At 59.9% G+C, this 19129-nt stretch overlaps 1 protein-coding gene across 11 annotated transcripts in view; it reads right to left on the bottom strand.

The window, feature by feature from the left end:
- Positions 1 to 19129, bottom strand: part of LOC122204761 (DAB2 interacting protein) — a 121521-nt gene that overhangs the window by 8079 nt on the left and 94313 nt on the right. For 10 of the 11 annotated variants that reach the window (XM_042912416.1, XM_042912413.1, XM_042912417.1 and 7 more), the window contains 10 exons: positions 17606 to 17704; positions 16232 to 16786; positions 13173 to 13317; positions 12938 to 13082; positions 10483 to 10719; positions 8653 to 8854; positions 6804 to 6982; positions 4014 to 4902; positions 3143 to 3295; positions 873 to 1066 (listed from right to left, as the gene is read on the bottom strand). In XM_042912416.1, the coding sequence (XP_042768350.1) occupies positions 873 to 1066; positions 3143 to 3295; positions 4014 to 4902; positions 6804 to 6982; positions 8653 to 8854; positions 10483 to 10719; positions 12938 to 13082; positions 13173 to 13317; positions 16232 to 16786; positions 17606 to 17704 (2798 nt within the window). The remainder of the gene's footprint in view (positions 1 to 872; positions 1067 to 3142; positions 3296 to 4013; positions 4903 to 6803; positions 6983 to 8652; positions 8855 to 10482; positions 10720 to 12937; positions 13083 to 13172; positions 13318 to 16231; positions 16787 to 17605; positions 17705 to 19129) is intronic. The other variant, XM_042912415.1, reaches the window with a different exon arrangement.

Genomic DNA, 19129 nt, shown 5'->3' with positions numbered 1-19129 from the left:
TCTGTAGTGGACAAAACATGAGGCCAGGTGGGGAAACTTCTGGGTATGGCACACCTGCTAAATCTGTCCAGCTGACAGGCTCTTATGCGGTGAAAACAAGCTAGAAAGTCCACGCTATTTCCTCTGCTACCTTGTATTACTGTCATAAAGACGTGAACTTCACGATCGGGACGCTGTGGGATGGCTGGGACGCTACACCTTCACTGTGCTCCCTGCCTACAGACGCCCTACCCATGGGTGGAGACAGAGAGAGAATGAGAGAGAGAAAATCAACACAGGATGTCATCGAAGCCATCAATAAAGGTGAGAGTCCGCATCAGAGCCAATGGTTCCCTGGAAATCTTTCCCAGGTAACCCAAGGGCACCTTAAACTGGAATGGCTGGGACACCCCAACTGCTCCCCTCCCCAGACCCTCATCTCAGCAACTGGCACCAAGACACCCAGACGCTCTTGGTAGAAACTTGGGGGATATTTTGCCTTCCTCCCCCCCCCCACCTTCACCCGCCGAATGTAATGACATTTATGCCGACTTTTCCTGCCCAGAATTGGGTCCTCACTGTGTTTCAAGGCGCCCCCAATCCTAGCTCCCCTGACAGGGCTTACCAAGAAAACAGGACTCCTTACAGGGCCTTGTCTGACCTCACTCCTGCCACGCCCGACTTCACGTTCCACCATCAGTGCACCCTGTGCCAGGTAGGGCTTCCTGCGGTCCAGGCTGCCTAACGCCACACGTGTGCCATGCTGTCCCCACTGCCTGGGACGCTCTCCTCCTTCCACCCTTGGCTCATCCTGCGGCTGATCAGCCCTTCCCCTCATCAGGAGGACGGCCTGCCTGCTCTGTGTGCGGGGGCCCAGAACCGGCTGCTCTCACCTGCTGATGATGCCCTTCATCTGGATGTCCTTGTCCTCCTGCTGCCGCCGCAGCCGCTCCTCACCCTCCTCCAGCCGCGCCTGGTACTCCAGCACCAGCTTCTGCGTCGTCTCCTCCTGGCACTTGAACAGGGTCTCGTACTCCTCCAGCTTCTTGGTGGAGATCCGCAACTTGTCCTGCAGCACGGCCAGGTCCTGCCAGGGGGGCGGCGCGCCAGGGGCACAGCACCCAGGACAAAGAGCACACCTCGTGAGCCCAAGCGGGAGCACAGGTAGCAGGGAGCCCAGCTCGGAGACTCCTCAGGAGCCCAGCCAGAGGGGTGGCGGTGACACGCAAGGCCTGTCCCCAGCCGGGGCTTTCTCTGCTTCAACCTCCCACCCCTGCAGCCTGGCCTCACAGCTGTGAGGGAATGAAGACTCACACCCAGATCTCGGAAGTAACGGTTTAACTAGGGCACTGAGGTTGTTGTTGTCGTCATTAATACAATAAACAAATGTTAAAAACACTCTTGGATATATTAAGACCTGACAGCATCCTGAGAGATAGGGGCTCTACAGGAGGGGAAACCGAGGCCCAGAAGGCAAGGTGACCCGGTCACGTGGAGAGTGACTGACCAGTGGGGTAAGGTCCTAGCCTCCCAGCCTCTATGTGAAACTAAAGCAAGGGCATGGTGTGGGGAAGTAAGGGGGAGACAGAGAGGTTAAAGGCAGGTGGGGCTGAGGCTAGAATCAAGGGGCTGGGGGCCAGGATGCCATGACAGTATGGGGGCTGGAGGAGGCAGGAAGAGCCTCTCCTTGAGTCCCAGGCAACGGAGGCCTAATTCACTTCAGCAAAGGACTGCCCAAAGGTTAGGAGGCGGCAAATCCAGAGACCGGTGAGAGACCAGCCCCAACTCAAAGCAAAGGTCCTACAGCAAAGCTGGATCCACAGAGAGCCTGGCTCCGGGAGAAATGACCTCGGCCCGTCCCAAGTCTTGCTGAGCTGGCCAGAGAGGGGTGGGGAAGACCCTCCCAGGTCTCCAGGGAGCTCGAGGGAACAAGGCCTCCTGGATTTGCCTGTAAGGGTTAGTAGTGGAGAGGGTGAGAGAAACAGGAGCTCGTTCAGCCACGGAGCAGCAAGGAAAGGGGACACCCCGGCTGCAGCCGGACCCCTGCAAATGGTCCGGGCGGTCCTTGCAATTCACGTGGGAACTGGAGTCTCAGAGACGTGCAGAGCCCAGCCCGGCTCACGCAGGGAGCCCGGGCGAAGGCTGGCTCTCCTTGCTGCCCAGCCAAACGCTGGCTCTTGGAGCACTGTGCCCCACATCCCCTTGTCCCCTTCACGTAATTATGGTGAAAGCAGGTGGATGCAGTGGACTAAGGGGATGGTGGAAGGTGGCGGAATGCAGCATGGACATGAACCTCGCCTTAGGCCAGGAGGAGGGAGAGCTGCCACCCTGACCTCCGTGGAATTGCCTGAGAGGCTGCTACAGGCTTTCCTGGGGCTGAGAGGCGAGGGCACCTAGGGAAGCGGGGGATGTGGCTGCCATGCTGGGGTGGCCTTGCAAGGGGCCCCATGTTGACCTGGGCCTGCAGGGGGACATGAGAACGAGCCATGGATCCAGGACAGGTGCCATAACAGCAGGGAGAATTTGGGAGGACAGAAGCCCCTCCCACTGCCCCCGCCAAATGCTGGATATGTGTGGTGGGGTGGAATCTGGATATTTTAGAACCATTTTTTCTCCCTAGGGGGAAGCAAGCCTCGCAGTAGCAGTCTGGCCCCACCCCTTCACCCTGGCTCTTTCTCTCAGGCACTGGCTAGGCACAAACCCAGAGTGGGGGGGGCCTGGCTGGGGGGCAGCCCTCCCGGCTGCCTTGGGGACCCACACCTCTCTGCTGCTCATGCACGAAGCGCCCCATGATGGTCTCCATGTGCCTCTTTGGCATCCCCCAGCCCTCAAGTCCGGCACTCTCAGAAACTCAGCTGCCCGGTCACTCAGGGAAGGGGCCTCCCAGAGGTCTGAGGACCGAGTCCTGGGAGTCTGGGTTCAGTACAACTTCCAGTGAGTCTCGTGTGCAACCTATACAGGAATCCTCAGCTCTGAACTAAGCCCTTCTTGCTGCTTCTACTTCCAGATTCCACTGGCTGCCGTCCTCATGGGGGACCAAGGGTTGAGAGAGGACTAGCCATACACAGGAAGAAGCAGCACCCTTCATTCAGGGCTCAAGGGGAGAGAACGTCGTCGGGCAGGCAGCCCCACCCTGCCCCACACTGCCAGGGTCCGGCTTTACCTTTTCTGCTTGGCTGAGCTCCTCCTTACTCCTTAGCCTATCCCTGTGGGGGGGGTCTGGGCCCAGGCCCTCGTCTTCTAACAACTGCGCGTTCATGGTCAAGAGCCAAGCGGCCGTGCGGTCCAGGGCATTGGGGCTCACGGGTGAAGGGCCCTACAATGAAACACAGCCATGAGGGGCTGGAGGGAACAGGGGGGTGGGACGAGGTGAGTCACGGGGACAAGTGGCTCAGAGGCATGGCAGGGGCAGGGGGTTTCCAGCTGGCCAGGTGCCTACCGATACCACCCCCAACTCAGGAACTCCCATTCTCGATGGCGGCCTGAGGCGGAGTCAAGAGCCCAGGTGGCCCAAGCACCCCTCTCTGCCGCCCAGGTGAGAGCAAGTGAGCTCGGCCAGGCAGGTGGTCATGCAAGTCACAACACATCTGTCCCACATACTGTGTGCGGCCCCAGGGTGACAGGAACACCATTCGCCCCAGCAGCTGAGCCCTGGAGGCCAGCTGAGACACGAAGGTGGGGGGGGTGGGGGTGGGGGGAACGTGCTGGGGGTCTGGTTGACTCCTACCCTGGGCAGGGCTTTATCAGGCCTCCAGCTGGAGATGGATAGAGCCCTCCCTCCTTTCTCTCCCCGACCCCTGCTGCCCTTGGGAGAAGTGGCAGAGAGACCCTCAGGCCGCGCTGTCCCTGATTCAAGGACTCGGGCGGGGGCCAGTGGCCCCCGGGGGAGGGGAGGTGGTGTGCGTGGCAGGCCGGCGGGATGGGCCACGTGCGGCATCACTCAGCGTGGGATGGCAGCTGGGCACAGGTGAGATGACCAGGAGGAGCAGCGCGACATGGGGGATGATGGCCCGCCCTCGGACGACAGCACTGACCTGCTTGTGCACCGCGCGAGGCTTCAGCTCCGGGCTGTCACCCTTGGATGAGGACGACGGCTGCCGGAGCCGTGCTCCGGGGCCAGCCCAGTCAGGCGAGGCTGACGCCAGCGGTCCGCTCGAAGGCCGCGGGTACTGCAGCGTGCTCAGCAGGGCGGGTGGCGTCCGGCCACGGGGCGCGGGGGGTGGTGGTGGGGGCGGCGGCGGCGGCTGGTCGATCCTCCGCTGGGGGCCGGCGCTGTTCTGCCGTGGCACCGTGGGCTGCCCGCCCTTCTCAGTCAGTGACACCTGCCGCCGCGCCAGCTCCCCGGGCCGCCGCGCCAGCTCCTCGGCGGCACCGCCGAAACTTCCCAGCTTGGCGGCAGCTGCCAGCTCCTCACTGTTGCTGTGGGAGCTCAAGGAGCTATGGCCCTCGGAGCCCGAGTCACCAAGGCCGCGGGGCGAAAGCGGCAGGCCCGCCGCCATCTGGTACACGGGGTTCTGGAAGGAGAGCGGCGCCAGCAACTGGGGCCGGCCGGGGGCGCCCTCGGAGGTGCCCGGCGTGGTCGGCGTCTGGCCCGCCCGCCGCACCGTGGCCAGCCCCGCCAGGCTCGCCGGGGCCGCCCGGGCCGGCCACCCGGCCACCAGCTGCGATGCCGGCGCCTGCCCGTCGGCAGTGAGGGCGTCGGGGCCCGCCGGGGAGCCAGCCTCCCCGTCCAGCGTGCGGGCATCTTGCAGGTCCACCATAGACAGGCTCTTGCCACCATTGGCCATCTGAAGATCAGGCTCGTTGGCTTCCGAGTAACTCGAGCTGCGGGCAGGTGAGGGCTGGACCCCGGAGGACCTTGTGACAAAAAACAAGTCCTTGTTTTCGGGGGTTGGAGACGGTAACCGGGTGAAATCTATCAGACTGCAGGGAGACAAGCACACACAAGGAAAGAAGGGGGAAGAGAAGAACTGTGAATGTGGCCAAGGCGGGTCCAAACCGAGCGCCCCGCCGACCTGCCAGGGCCTGGCAGCCTGAGGCAGGGCTGGGGAGGAGGGAAGATGGGGTGGGGGAGAGGAGGTGCGTGGGCTGCAAAAGTGGGAGAGGCTGGGAGCGGTGGCCCAGCCGCAAACCAAACCACAGCCCTGGCAGCTGACCCCGGCAGAAGCCCCCACGGGGACTGAGTGGCCAGGGTGGCCGTTCCTGCACAGAACCTCTACTCTAGGGGCCAGCGCTGCTAGTTCCAGGTCAGGCTGTCTGGTACGCCTGTTCCTGGCTCAGCTGCATCTTGGGACACAGAGTGCTGGGGCCTGGAGTGTTCTGGGAAATTCCCCTTAGCTAAACCCCAACCCACAATGCAGTGGCTCTCTGCTATCCAAGGGTCCTGCACTAAGAACTCTGACTTCAAAGCCGCAAGGGCCCCTGCTGCCTCTTCCCTCTCGTTCCTCATCAGACTGATAACCAGAGTGGGGACCCAGTGAGGCCCCCCCCCCCCCCGCCTCCTGCTGCCACCTTTGTCTGACTGGCAGGCGGGGGCTGGTGTTCCTGGCAAAAACAAGGACTCAGAGGAGGATCCAAAGGTGTGACTCAGGCAGGGAGGGTCTGCACCTGCAGAGGCGGAGCCGTACCCACCCCCAGTCTTCCAGCCTCTTCCCTGGCCCCTCCCCGGAAGCCCACTCCTTAGAAGGCACAATGTGGAGGGTCAGGTCGGCTGTGGAGGGAAGGCTGGGGGAGGTAAACAGGCTCTGAGCGGGCAGGGGTTTCAAAAACGGGGAGCCTGGGATGGAGAGGAAGTGACAAGTCCCAACTGATGGAACTTGGGCGGGGCAGGCTGCAGCCACTCGGCTGGACACCGGCAGGCAATGGAGCCGGAGAAACCCAGACCGGCCTCAGGCTTTGGCTGTCGTGCTACACACGCGGTCAGGTCTCCTCAGAACCCACGCGCCTGGCTACCTCTTAACCAAGGTGCGTCCCCTTCCACCTGACCCGCTCTCCTTCATCTGGCAGGTTGTGTGAACGGACCCCCCGGGCTCAGCGGGAGCTGGGAAGCACCCCCAGTCCTGTGTACCACACACCCTATTCTGGATGTCCGCGCCCTCGCCTGCTTACGAGCCCGCTGCCGTTGCCACCTCAGAGCAAGACCCAAGTCCCAACTCTGCTGCATAAGCCTTACCAGCCGGTCCAAGATGCCCCCTGGGAGGGCAGTGTGTGAGTGGGGCACAAACGGTTCACTACACATGCCAAGTCTTTCAAAGGAATGTCCTCATTTTGACGTTAACATCCAAGAACATTCTGCCTCCCTGTCCTCAGTCTGAGGGCGGGGCCTCAACACCTCTCCTAGTTTCTGGAGCGCCCAGCCTCAAAGCCTTGCAGAGTGACCCAGACTCCTGCTGAAAACACATACACTTGAATGCCACTCCTGGAGATTCTGATTCAGACCCAGGAAATACCAGAAGAGGTATTTTTAACACACACCTGGGTAATCTAAAGGCATTTGGGACTAGTGATCGTTCTTCAACAGAATGTATTGTCTTTCTCCAAGCCTTTGTTTGTGCTAGTTCCTCTACATAGAATGCCTTTTCCACCCATGGAAATGTTGCTTTTCCTAAAAAGCCCAAAACACGTTACCTCCTCCAAGAAGCCTTCCCTGATTTTTCCCAAATGGAGGCTCACTGCCTACAGCCTGCACAACACATTTCAAGTCTCAAGTAGCTTATTTTATAAACGTTTGTGTAGACATCCTCCTCCCCAGTGGAAACTGCAGGCAGGTTGTACCTTGTCTACACGCGCACCCCACAACAGCCGGTACACCTGGCCTCTCTTACCCAGAGAGATCATTCTCGATCACCATCTTCTGCAGCCCGGCCGAGATGCTGCTACTGCCAGAGCCAGGAGTGGAGGCCAAGTCGTTGGTCCCCGTGAGCTGCCCACTGCCTGGGGTACTCAGTGCTGTGTGGACATCCCTCAGGATTCGAGGCAGGGGTCCCAGTTTGGATACAATGTTCTGCAAATACACAGCAAGTGGCAGGTGTGACCTGTGGGCGCCACTTGGGGAGGCCAAGTGCACTGCACCTGCTGCGGTTCAACACTGCTGAGGAGCCACTTGGAAAGGCAGGCCCTGCCCTACCCTCCCCACCTGTCAGACCCAACAGAGCTCGGAAGGAGCTGGAAAGCCTAGGAATCTGCAAATGAACATTTTTCCCAAGCCCCCCAGATACTTCTGGTGGTGGGGGGGGGGCGGGTGAGAGGCCTAAAGGGAGAAATGGTGACCTAGTCCAAGCCTTCCACCTGAGAACATCCCATCTCCATGCCCCAGAGAGGGGAGCCCACGAGGAACCCCAGAACTTCCCACAGCAACACTTCCCTATCCGAGAGACTTCTGGGATTGGCCTTCTGCTTATGCACTGGCTTCCGTGGTTTTGTGCAAAAAAAGTGTGAAAACTCATGCAGTCAACAGCATAGACTTGAGAGGCAAACACCTCGATTTCAAATTCTTGCTGCACTGCCATCAGCTGTGACGGCGGCTGCCATCTCCTGTGCTTCCTGCCTGCTTGTGCAGATGTGGGTGTCGGAGGCAGGCACGGGACGCCATAAGCGGTGGCAGTTAGAGTGACTGGTGTTGGCAGCAGTGGAGAAAGAGAGGGCCTTGGCCCCACTGCCGTTTCCTGCCCTGTGTCTCTTGAGCCAAAGGGGAGTGGGTATCAGCGAACAGACACGACCGCAGCAACAAGACGCGGGGATTAACCCGTGTGTCCGCAACAGGGGCTAGTGAAATGTGTACTCCTATGCGGGACAGCCTGCGGCCATCCGAGGGGCCACAACGGCGGCGCAGCCCCTAGTGACACGGAAAGAGGACAACAGAGCCAGGTGAGAAATGCACTTTGCAGTGCTCACTTCAACACAAACAAAAACGGAAAAGAACTCTGTGCATGCATGGGTACTTAACACACATGCAGACATATCTAGAAAGCTACACACTGGAGTGCCCTGAGTGGTCACCTCTAGGGAATGGGACGGGACCAAGGAGGCCTTCCATCCCTGTTCAGGCAGTAACCACGTTTGTAAAGTGGTCTCTTTAAGCCCGGGGAAGCAACAGATATTGTGGAAGTGGATCCTGACCGGACTGCTTGCGGTGTGGGCTGGGGCTGCCGGGCCACCGAGGGCGCAGGCCAGGCGGCTGCAGCAGGATCAGACATGTCTAGGGAATCAGATTTTCAACTCATGGTCAAGGGTAATTCTGGAAAGGCCTGTAGCTTCCTGCCTGACGTGTGGAGGTGCAGCATCTTCAGTGTCTATCTTTTTCACATCAGTGGCCTTAAAACCTAGAACGAGGATATTTTCAGAGAAGCAGCTAAAGATGATCACGTTTCTCACAGGTAGGGGGCATACCTTCACACACTCAATGCTGAGTGTGGACAGCTAAAGCCCCCGTGGGCAAAGTGGGCTCCCGTGGCTGGTGCTGGTAACTGAATGGGACACTGTCCATCAAGGGAAAGGGGCTCAGGGACTCTGAGGGCAATGCTCACGGGGCCTGGGCTGGAACCTTGGGCTCTGGCACCCAGGCAGGCGAACACTTTGACCCCCACAGTTAGTCCAGAAGGAGGGGCAGCCCTGAGCTCTTGCAGCTTCCTCTGGCCCGGCTCTGTCCCCCCTGGAGCCCGTGGGGCCAGGCACCTGCTCCAGCTGGCTGACGGCCTCCCAGAGCAGCGAGTGCAGGCTGGAGAGCTCGCGGCCCAGGTCGATGTAGCCCTCGAAGCCGGCCGTGTTGGAGACGGTCTCGGGGTTGGAAATCTCCAGCAGGAAGCGCTGCATGTTGGTCCACTCGTGCTCCAGGAACTGGTTCATGAATGACATGTACTCCTCCTTGCTGCCAAACCTGGACAGAAAGCAGAGAGGGTAAGTGTCCCGGGGCCGGTCCAGGAGACCCCCTTTGAGTCCCCCAGCCCCCACTGTGGCTGCCTCTCCCACCACTCACTCCACCAAGCCAACACATCTGCTCTGGCTCAGGGCCCTCGTTCCCGGCTGAGGCCGGAGACCCTTTCCCGGACCTCTCCTCACAGGACCAGAATGTTCTGTGGCCCTCACTCCCCATTCACTGCTGGTCAGTCTCCTTCCCTCTTTCTTCCAAGTTTCAATGGCTTGGTGTGCAGGTGACTTTTAATGCACACTTAGCGGGTCTCTCTGCTGAGCTTTCAGGCGTGTACAACCACAGGCACCTCCCCTGTCCTCAGCCTGGCCGAGTCTGGCCGACTCAGCGCTGTCACCTCAAACCCATGCCGCGCTCCTGGGCTTCCTACCTAAGTAGGGACACCGCTGTCCCCCAGAGAGCTCAGCCAGAAGCCTGGGGGTGGCCAGCTTCTCCCTCTTCCTCCCCACCCGGCTAGGCCTGCTGACTTTACCTTCCAATCACCCCCGACCTTAGCCGCTCCCCACCCCCCAATACTTCCACGGCGGTTTCTTCTGTGGGAGGGAACCACAGCTGTGCCCTCTGCCCTGTCTCTCTGCTGCCTGCTGTGCTCTCTCCAGCCCCCATTCCCCATGCTGTCAGGCTGACCAGTTCAGGACCCAGAACGGACGAGGGCCATCCTCCCTGTGGGGGACCCACTTTCCCACCTGAACTTCAAGATCCCGCTGTCCTCTTGGGTCTCGCACCCCCCTTCTCCGGGCCTGCCATGTAATGACTCGGGAATGCCACGGTGCCTCATCAAGCCAGCACACGGGCCTCCCGGGGCCTGCCCCACCTCTGTTCCTGCTGCCTCTCCGTGAGCAGGTGACTGCCTCCCCACCTTCCCGGTCCTGACACACAGCAGGGGGTGCATCTCCTAGGAGGACAGGGCTGGGGCCCTCCTAGGAGGCCTGTGTCTCTATCACTGCTCTGCTGCTTCCTGCCCTCTCTCCCTCATCAAATGTGGGTCCAGGAGGCTGGAACCAGATGTGACTCAGAGCCCAGCACAGAGAAGGCTTGCAGCACGGCTCTGTCCACACTGTGAATGAGCCCTTCCGTTTCCACCCACTCGCTCTAGGGTACAGTCAAGAACACTGAAGCGCCTTATAAGCAAAGACATTCTTCACAGCATCAAACAAGGACAGTCTGAAACAACCTGAGAGCCCAACCACGCAGGACGGGTTAAGGAAATATGGGCCATTCTCCCTTGAAGGCATGTTAGTCATTCATCGCAAAACGAGGCTTATGAATGTTAAGTACACGGGATAATCCTTATGATAAAAATGTTAGTTCAAAAAGCAGAAGGAAAAAATATCTCCTTTTCTCACCTTTGAAAATTAAGGAAACATACCCAAATGCCATGTACTTTTTGTAGGGGGAGGATGGGAGGTGGAGATCTGATTTTGAAAGAAGGGGAGGAGAAGAGCTGAGGAGGACAGGGACAGAAGCAGGGCCTGCCGTGCGGCCCCACCCCAGGGCAGACACACCCACGGCCTGTCCCCAGGGCTCCAGCGGATGCCCACGCCTGGACCCTGGCCGTCCGGGCTCACGGCACTCACTTGGCGAAGTTGGCCAGGTTCTGGGTAACCTTGGCGATGAGGGTGAGGGTGCGGGCAGTGCGGTCATCGGGGTACTCCTGCAGCAGGTTGAAGAGTGAGGGCGACATGATGGCAGGGCAGAGGAAGCGCAGAAACAGGGAGGCGCTGATGAGTCGCTCGCTGATGTCAGGCCGGCCACGGCTGCTGCACTCCTGTCGCCATGAGGCAAATACCTCTTTCAGCTCCCGTGGGAAGACACTGGAGGGACAGAGGAAGGTGGGCCAGTCATCGGGCAGGGGGCTAGGGCAGGAGGGTGCAGAGCAGGGACCCGGTGCTGGGTCTGATGGAGCCCTGGATTCCAACGCCTCCACCGTGATGGCCTGTGAGCTACTGAGCACAGGACTGCAGCACGGCAGCGAGGGCAAAGGGAGAGCCTGGCCTAGGGAGCAGGGACACAGAACCCCAGGCAAGGCCGTGGGCTCTCTACAAATGGGCCGAGAGGGGATGGGCGCAGGCACACAGGAGCCAGGTCTCGGTCCCAATGAGATTCGATGGCAATGGCCAGCTCCTGGGCCTGCCCCGGGGCTCCACCCTCTGTCCCAGACACCAGGCACGAGGATCTCGGAGAGAGTGAGGAAAACACGACTGGAACAGACCACTGCCCCTTGGATGCCATCACTGGCTGCTGAGACTCACTCCCTTTGCTTGAATATTATAGGAATCAGACATTTTCAGAAGAGCTCCAAATGATCAAGATGGCAACAGGCTAATCACAGGATGAGAACACAGCTCCCGCTTTCTAGGTGGGAAGGGAAATGGAGGAAGTGACCTCCCCAGGGGGTCCAGTGAAGGTGGGAAGGGTTCCCAGTACCCCACTGGGGGCTCTCTCTGCCAGGCACCCGCAGCCTGCTGCAGTCAGGCCCCACTGGCCAATCTTTACGTGGTTTTCCTATCTTTTCACCCTGACAGACATGCCTCCCACCCTGGGGCAGTCCAGGCCCCAGCACTCTTTGGACTCTATGCCTGGCTCTGCCACGGACTCAGGGTGCTCTGAGCAAGTGCCTGGCCCTCCCTGAACTTCATTCAGTCCCCTCATCCTTACACTGAGAACAAGGTCGGCCCTGCCACATTCATAGGACCATCTCAAGTCCATCAGACGCCTTGATCAACTCCGAAGGCTTTTGCCCAACAAGCCCAGCACCTGCTCAGCAGGCTCTCTGCAGTGAAACAACAAGAACATGCTACAGACAGTGACAGAGGAGCAGAGGAGGACACGACCTTAAGCCCTGACCCTCAAATTGCCTGGCACAGGACTGGGCAGGGGGCAGGTGCTGAGCGATGACATCTATCGATGGCCTTGTCCAGGACAGAAAGATGCCTCCGGGCCTCGGACAGATATCAGAAAGAGGAAATGGAAAATGGCTGTCTATGGATATGTTTCCCTGTGTCCCACGCCCAGTCTGCCCTGGGAACTGGGCGGGTACCGGGTAAAAGCACAGCCCAGCCCAAGGATGGGAAGTATGTTCCCAAAGAGTTCAAGGCTGTGCCTCTACCCCAGGCCAGGGGTCATTTCTGGCCCAGCCCGAGGGGCCAGGATGGACCTAGGTGAGCACCTTGTGCAGCCCAGGGGCAGAGGGACCTGGTAGAAGGACATCCACTCTATGCGCTCTGGCTATTCCCTCTGTCCCCTTCCCAAGGCTGCTGCTAACCTAGCAGGCCTGTCTCTGCCTGTTTTTTGGGAGTAGCAAACCATTCCCGGGCCTTCCTGGGTCCAGCCCTGAGCCGGGGGTATCTGTCTGCCCCCAGGGTGCTCCAGGTACGTGCGGGAAATGGATCTGGACACAGGCACAGTCCCACTCTGATGGGATCAGGGCTGTGACAGCGGGTGCCGGGAGGAATGAGACAACCGCGTCTGATACCATGACGGGCGGTGACAGAGGGAAGCAGGCACAAGGCCTTGAAGCAGGAAGGGAGGGAGTGTGTGGAGGTGAGGTGTGGGGTGAGGGAGACCCTGCCAAAGAAAGGAGTGAGGTACGGTAGGTGCAGGAGGGTGTCACCCCTGTGGACAGCTGAGGGGTCTCACCTGAAGCTGTCCACCTGCCCCACGTGGGTACCTGAGCAGGGCCGTCGGCCTCGCTCCTAGTGCTGCAGCTCCAGCATCAACGACAGTGCCCGGCACATGGAGGGTGCCCGCTAAGAAGCGTGGAAATGCACTGCCGTGTCCTGCATATGTTCTGGGACGCTCCCTTACATGAGCGAGCCCACAAAGGACCAGGACGGGGCCCGGCAGCCCATCAAGACTCCACTGGGCCAGGCAGGGTGTGTCATTGTGCCCTCCCTGCGTAACCTCTGCTCCGTCATTTAGAAGTCGGGGAAGACGGAGCCTAAGGGCCTTGCCGAGCACACGCACACTAGCACGGCACCCAGCGTCCTGCATGCAGGGAGACACAGGGGTGGGGGCCCGGACGGCACTGACCAGTAGGAGTTGATGATCTTGCAGAAGGCTAGCTCGCAGCACATCTTGAGGTTGCCCTGGTGCTCGGGGAGGTCGGCGGCCGAGCACTTGCTCGGGTCCACTTCGCAGTTCTCATCCGACTCGTACAGAGCTTTGATGAACTCACCTGGGGCCAGGAGGGCAGGGAGAGGGAGTGAGGGCCCGGCAGGCACAGCCCATGCCCTGCCCACCTGCCGGCCCCACGCCCCACCCCTACCTAGCGCATCTTGCAGGTACTTCTGGCCCACCAGCTTGAGGTACTCCTCGATGGCCTTGGTGGCCAGCGTGTTCTCCCGGAAGATAAGGTGCTCATTGTCCCCACAGCGGTCCACCTCTGACATCATCAGGTCCGTCAGGAAGTCCTGGGGAGGCGGGAGGTGAGGAGAATGGATATGAGCAGGCCTGCAAGTAGGACCCTAAGATCCCAGACCCGCTCCCCAGCCAGAAGTGCCTCCTTCTCAAGGCTGCTCCACTGCCACGCTGCTGGTGCCCACCCTGGAGGGGCTGCTGGGGGCGCGCACAAGGCAGCCTGTGCAGGGGAGATGCCTATAGTTGGTGAGAGCTGGGTCTAGGAATAGGGAAGGCAGGCCTGGGCAAGAGCACGCAGAGCCATGAGCCAACTGCACCATGGTCAGGTCCGCTGGACTCAAACCCTGTTCAGCCCTGACCAGGCCTGGCCAGGTCTCCCTTCCCATCACCAACAGCGCCGAAGAGGACAGACAGGCCACCCTCCCTCTGTCATACAAGCAGCTGCCACTATCTACCCACCCGTTACTCTGAGGGGGTCTCCCACCCCAGAAGACCTGTTCTATGCAGCCCCACAGTGGGGAGTTGTCCAGATGCCCTAAGGCAGTGCGCCAGGGCCCAGATGGCGAGAACACGGCCCTCAGCTTAGGTGGGAAGGCGGCCCCTCACTGCTATGGGTCCCAGACTTTCTGGAAGGCAGCTGTGAAACTGGTGAGCCTGTGGGTCCTGTACACAGTGTCACGGGAAGACCCTGGGAGGAGCCTGAGCCCACGCACGCCCTCCTGACTGCAGAGATGTGGGCAGTGTGAACCTGCCTCTCTCAGGAGCCCCTGCCTCCTCATGCCCTCAGCCAACCCTGTGACCTGGGGGAGGGAAAGAAGACAGGCAGGGAATCAGAGACCCGGGGTAGGGGGGAGGTGACGAGGCGGCAAGGAGGCCGGTGTGGGCCAGGGTTTCTGGAAATTTCTCACTCCATTATGTACAACTTTGGGCCCTCTGAAATTGAAAGTGGACCTTAGACTACAGAATTGAGTTCTAGGCCCAGGAGACCTACTGGCCAATGGAGAAAGGGTGGGGGCTGGGGGAGGGAGTGGCCACTGCCTCTCTGGGAACCGCACAGCCTGAGGACCCCTTCCTGTCCTACAGGCAACCCAGAGAGCCCCTTTCTCTGAACACACAGAGCAGAGGCAAGTACTGCATGGAGCCTGGTGGCTCCACAGGGCTTCTAAACACCTGGGGTGGGTGCCAGGCCCAGGCTGGGATGAGTAGGAGCTCTTTAGAGCTAAAACCCAACGAGGCATGGAACAGGAAAGTGACCTGCCTGAGCCCTCCCAGCTATCAGGGCCGGATCTGCCTCTTGTCACATCGAAAGGAGTGGGGATGACGGGGAGAAGGCCTGGGAACCCAAGGACAGGGACTCTGAAAAGCCACAGCCCAGGAAAGCAGAGCCCGGGGAGCGGGCAGGAAGGTGCGGAGATGCCCGCTCACACAAACCTCACCTTGGGACTTCGGGGCCCTTGTCAGACGCTCTGCTTCTCACCAAGAATGTCCCTTTGGTTCCCAAGTGTTCAGATAGAAGGGGCTCATAAGCACATGGCCCTAGCACATGAGTTACTTTCTATGCTTCTGCCTATTGATCCCCCAAGGCCCACTGAGGCGGCTGGAGCCTGGCTTCCAACTCCCTCCACAAAGCACCGTGAGCCCCGAGAACAAAGGTCACTGCAGATGGAAGTCGGCTTTCCAGGCTAGCCCAGCCCTTGGGGGTCAAGTACCGAAGGAATAGACACAGCAGCAGAAGAGGTCTCCCTTGCTCCCTCTCTGGGGGCCAGGGACTCCCTCAGTTCACTCAGTTTCCCAGCAACCCCCAACACTGACCAGGAAATTAAGGACAGTATAGCCAGAGCCGGTCCAACCTATCAGGTCTGCAGCTGGGGGTGGGTGGAAGACAATGAGGCCTCCCTCCCCTTATGGAAAGCACAGTCAGGAAGTCCCTTTCCTTGAAGGACAGCATGAGTCCAACAGGCAGGGGGGCTCTGGAGGCCTGAAGAGGGCCACAGACTTCCGGGAACAGATAAGAGGATAAGGGGCCCTAATGGAGTCATGTGCCTGGGTCCCCAGCCTGTGTCTCCCCTGTCCTGAGACTGAGAGGGCTCAGGACCCTGACACACGGTGGTCCCTCGTCTCCATCACAGGCTAGTTGGTCCTCAAACCACACCATGTCCAGAGGGCAGAGGCCCAGTTCCTTCTTTCTTGTCTTAAATGTAGGTAAGAGATTCATCTTTTATTCTCCTAGGACACAGGCCAGCATGCAAGGCCTTCTGCAATGTCCAGTCCTTCTCCACTGCATCCCCTTAAGGCAACTCCCACCAGGAGGGGACGGGGGGAGCCTTCCTGAAGGAGCCTGTCTCCAGAACTAGGTGGGAGGGACTGAAGCATGGCCTGGAAGATAAAAAGAGGTGGGCAGAAGCCCTCCAGGAGGGCTTGCCCAGATGGCTACGGGACAATCCCTGTTCTGGAGGCCATGGGACCAGGGATGGCTGTCACCATAGCTGGCTGGTTGCTGCGTGGAGGCAATACACTGCGCTCTGTGTGTGAGTCTGTGTGTCTGACGTGTGAGGGCTGTGACAGGTGGTCACTTGTGGGGATGTCAACTGAACTCTGTCTCACTGGACGTGTGTCTGGGAGAGGCTGGCTCCCCTCAAGCCTTAGACGCCAGCCCTTGGGTGCAGCGGGAAGGTTCCTAAAACCCACTTCCTCACTGTAAGCCACAACCCCACCCATCGGCTCCATAAGTGTGTCAGCGATCAGCTCCAACCACGAGGAGGAACAAGAACCCCCCCCCCCCCCCGGCCCGGCAACTCTATGACACAACTCTTGGGTTTAGGGAGCCCACCTGGCTGCGACGGGTGCTTCTGTTAGAGCTGAAATCACGGACTCGGACACGGGGGGCAGCAGATAACCTAGTGCGCATCCCAGGCCTCTGCATGGGGCCACACAGCGTGGGGGACCCACCTGCGCCCACACACGCACCTTCACCTTGCCCGTGCTCTGCAGGATGTGCACCAGGGCTGATGCCATCTCCTCCTTGGTCTTGGCGCTGAGGATGGGCTCGAGGGCTGCACAGAGCCCCAGGTAGTGGTTGGTGATGTGCTCGGCAAACTCCTTGTACATCTCCATGGGCAGGATGGTGACGGTCTGGTAGCGAGCCTTGATGCGGATCATGGGCCCGGGGCCCTTGCCGCCCTTGGGGTTGGGCGTCACCACCGGGTACCACTTCTCCACGAACTGCCGCCCAGCCACCGAGGCGGCAGGCAGGCTCACCAGGCCCAGGTAACTGTTGCGCTCCTTCTTCTTCTTCTTGTCAGTCTCCCGGTACAGGTGGACGGTGACGGTGCGCAGAGGGGGCAGGTTGTGGAACTCAAAGTGCTCGCCCCAGAAGACATTGTCCGTCTTGAGCTTGCCCGTGGTGCGGGCGTAGAGCACGTCGTCCAGGCACAGCTCACACAGATACTTCTTCTTGGCCGGCAGGTCCTTGGCCTCGATCACCCACAGCTTTAGGATATGCTCCACACGCCGGCTGTTGTCCTGCACGTGCACAAAGGGGCCTCGGTCACTGGGGGGGCAGGGAGAGCGTTCAGACGCAGGAGGGGCCCAAGCCCGACACAGGACAGGGGTGAGGCAGGGACCGCTCGGAGCCTGGCGGACAAGGGGCTGGATCCCTGCTCTGTCTCGTACGAGCCCACTGACCTTAGGCACATGACTTAACCCAAGCCTTGGTTCCCTTTCCTGTGAAACAGGAATGAAACAGAGTAACAGATCGAGTAAGAGGTTCGCACAATGCCTGGCACATAGCAGGTGACTGTGCCATTCACCAGCTCTTCTGGAGTTTGCTGGTCTGTAACGTCACTTAGGAGGTGACCACTGCTAAGGCCCCTTCCGTAGTGAGGTCATGGTGACCAGGGCTCAGCCCAGCCCCAAAGGCAGCCACAGAAGCAGATGATTATAGGAGGGGATCCAGGGACCTGACGGGGGCGGCTTGGGGGCACACCTGCCTAGGTCAGTGGTGCTCCCCTGAAGGGGACAGATGTCTAAGCTGGAACTGGATGCGTAGGGAATCAGCCTGGGGAAAGGGGGACATCCAGGCAGCAGAATGCCAGCACTCAAGTCCCCAACAGCCCAATGCTCAGTTCTCTGGCCCAGCCTCTTTAGCATGTGGCTCGAGTCAGTCTGGCCAACTGGAGCTCCTCCCTCAGAGCCCGGCACCTACTGCTCACCTGGGCGCTGCCTCCACCCCCATCACAGCCCACATCGGAGATCCCTGCCTCTCCCCTCCTGTCAGCGTCTAGGTCCACTCTGGGTCCAGCCTCAGTCCACCCTACTTGGGGACTGGGGACACAGGCTTACCTTGTTGGGGTGTACCGCTCGCCGAAGGTTCTCCATCCACTTATCCCGCTCGGCTGCCGATCGGCAGGAGAAACACTTGCTTCCTGATGACGTGGTCACCTGTGAGAGACAGGCAGGACCGTGTCACAGGGGAGGGGAACACAGTAAGGCTGGTATGACGGAAGACCTCTGGGCCCTGGGCGGGTGGACTATGGCCACCAGGTCTGAGCCACAGCCACAGGGCAGCTCACCCAATGACCACGTTTGCAGGTGACCCAAGGTCCCAGAGCAAGTCAACAGCAGGACAGCGGAGCCCTGCGCCAGTCGGTGCCTGGTCCCCACTCCCCACCCCTGCCTCAGCGTCCCCGTCCACAGGAGAGCATCCTTCTGGCTCCAACCTCACTCTCCCAGAGATGGGGAGAGAAGGTGTGGGCCCCCTGCCCGGGTCAGAGGGCATTGCTCAACTCGGACCTCCCCCCCCCTACAGGTAAAGCCACAGGCACCGAGGAGACAGATACAAAGGATCACCTCAGTCCTTAGCGGCTACTTCTGACAGTTCTCTTTAGCCAAGTGGCTAAACTTGGTCACAGAAACTTAACATTTGGGGGACAACACTGGAGAAATAAAAATTGCACTGTCTAGATGTGCTGGGCCCTGGGGTCCTACTGTCTGAAACCCTTACCCTCCTCCCCAGATTCCTGCTCCTCCTTCAGTCCCATCCAGGTCGGGGGGCCCGACCCAAACTGCTCCCACTCTGTTCCTGCTGTTCCCTGCTGTCCCGGCTTTGTGGGGGAAACCAGACTCCTCACCCAGCTGTTCAGGCACCCCCTGCTGTGGACAAGCGGGCAGGCACCATCTTCAGCCTGTCCCAGGCAAAGAAGTCAGAGCCCGGCCGGTCCAGGCATCTTGAGCCAGAAACGGCACCCAGAGGCCCAGAGCTCGGGGCAGGTGCGCCAGGCAGCACTCCGCCTCTTCCCCGGGGCCAGGGGGGCCCCGGAGGTTGTCCCTGAGTAGCTGATTTCCATCACCAGGCGAATTCATTCCTCTACCAGAGAGCTCCCCTAATTATGCAAGACAGTTGGGGGTGGGAAGCTTCCCAGAAACAGAGGTGGGAAGAGAATATGAATAATTGGAGAAGCAATTAGGAACTCCCAGGAACACCTGCAACATTAGCTACCATGGTCTTGGTTTGGCCTCAGGCTTTTGTGTGGCTGCTGACATCGTCCTGCCCACTCTGGGCCTCAGATTCCCCATCTACAGTGAGGGGGCCCTGCACAGGTTGGGTGGCTGTCCGCCTGCTCTCAAACTTGGGTCACAGAAAGCTAGGGCAGGAAAGGTTCTGGCTCTCATTATGCAGAAGGGGAGACAGGCCCAAAAAAGGGGTACTCTCTCCTACCCCACATTGCATTTGAGGGGTTTCTAAGGAGGAGTGAGCAGGCTCTGGGGGCTTAAGCAATTCTATACAGGCCTTCACTCCCTTCACCCACTGGGGCCTCATGCCGTTGCACATGGGAGACAGTGCCGGGCCGTGTACAAAGAGCCCAC

This window comes from Panthera leo, chromosome D4, assembly GCF_018350215.1.
Source record: "Panthera leo isolate Ple1 chromosome D4, P.leo_Ple1_pat1.1, whole genome shotgun sequence".
NCBI classification, from domain to species: Eukaryota; Metazoa; Chordata; class Mammalia; order Carnivora; family Felidae; genus Panthera; species Panthera leo.
Note: the sequence above shows the minus strand (reverse complement) of the source record. Positions and strands in the feature narration are given on the sequence as shown.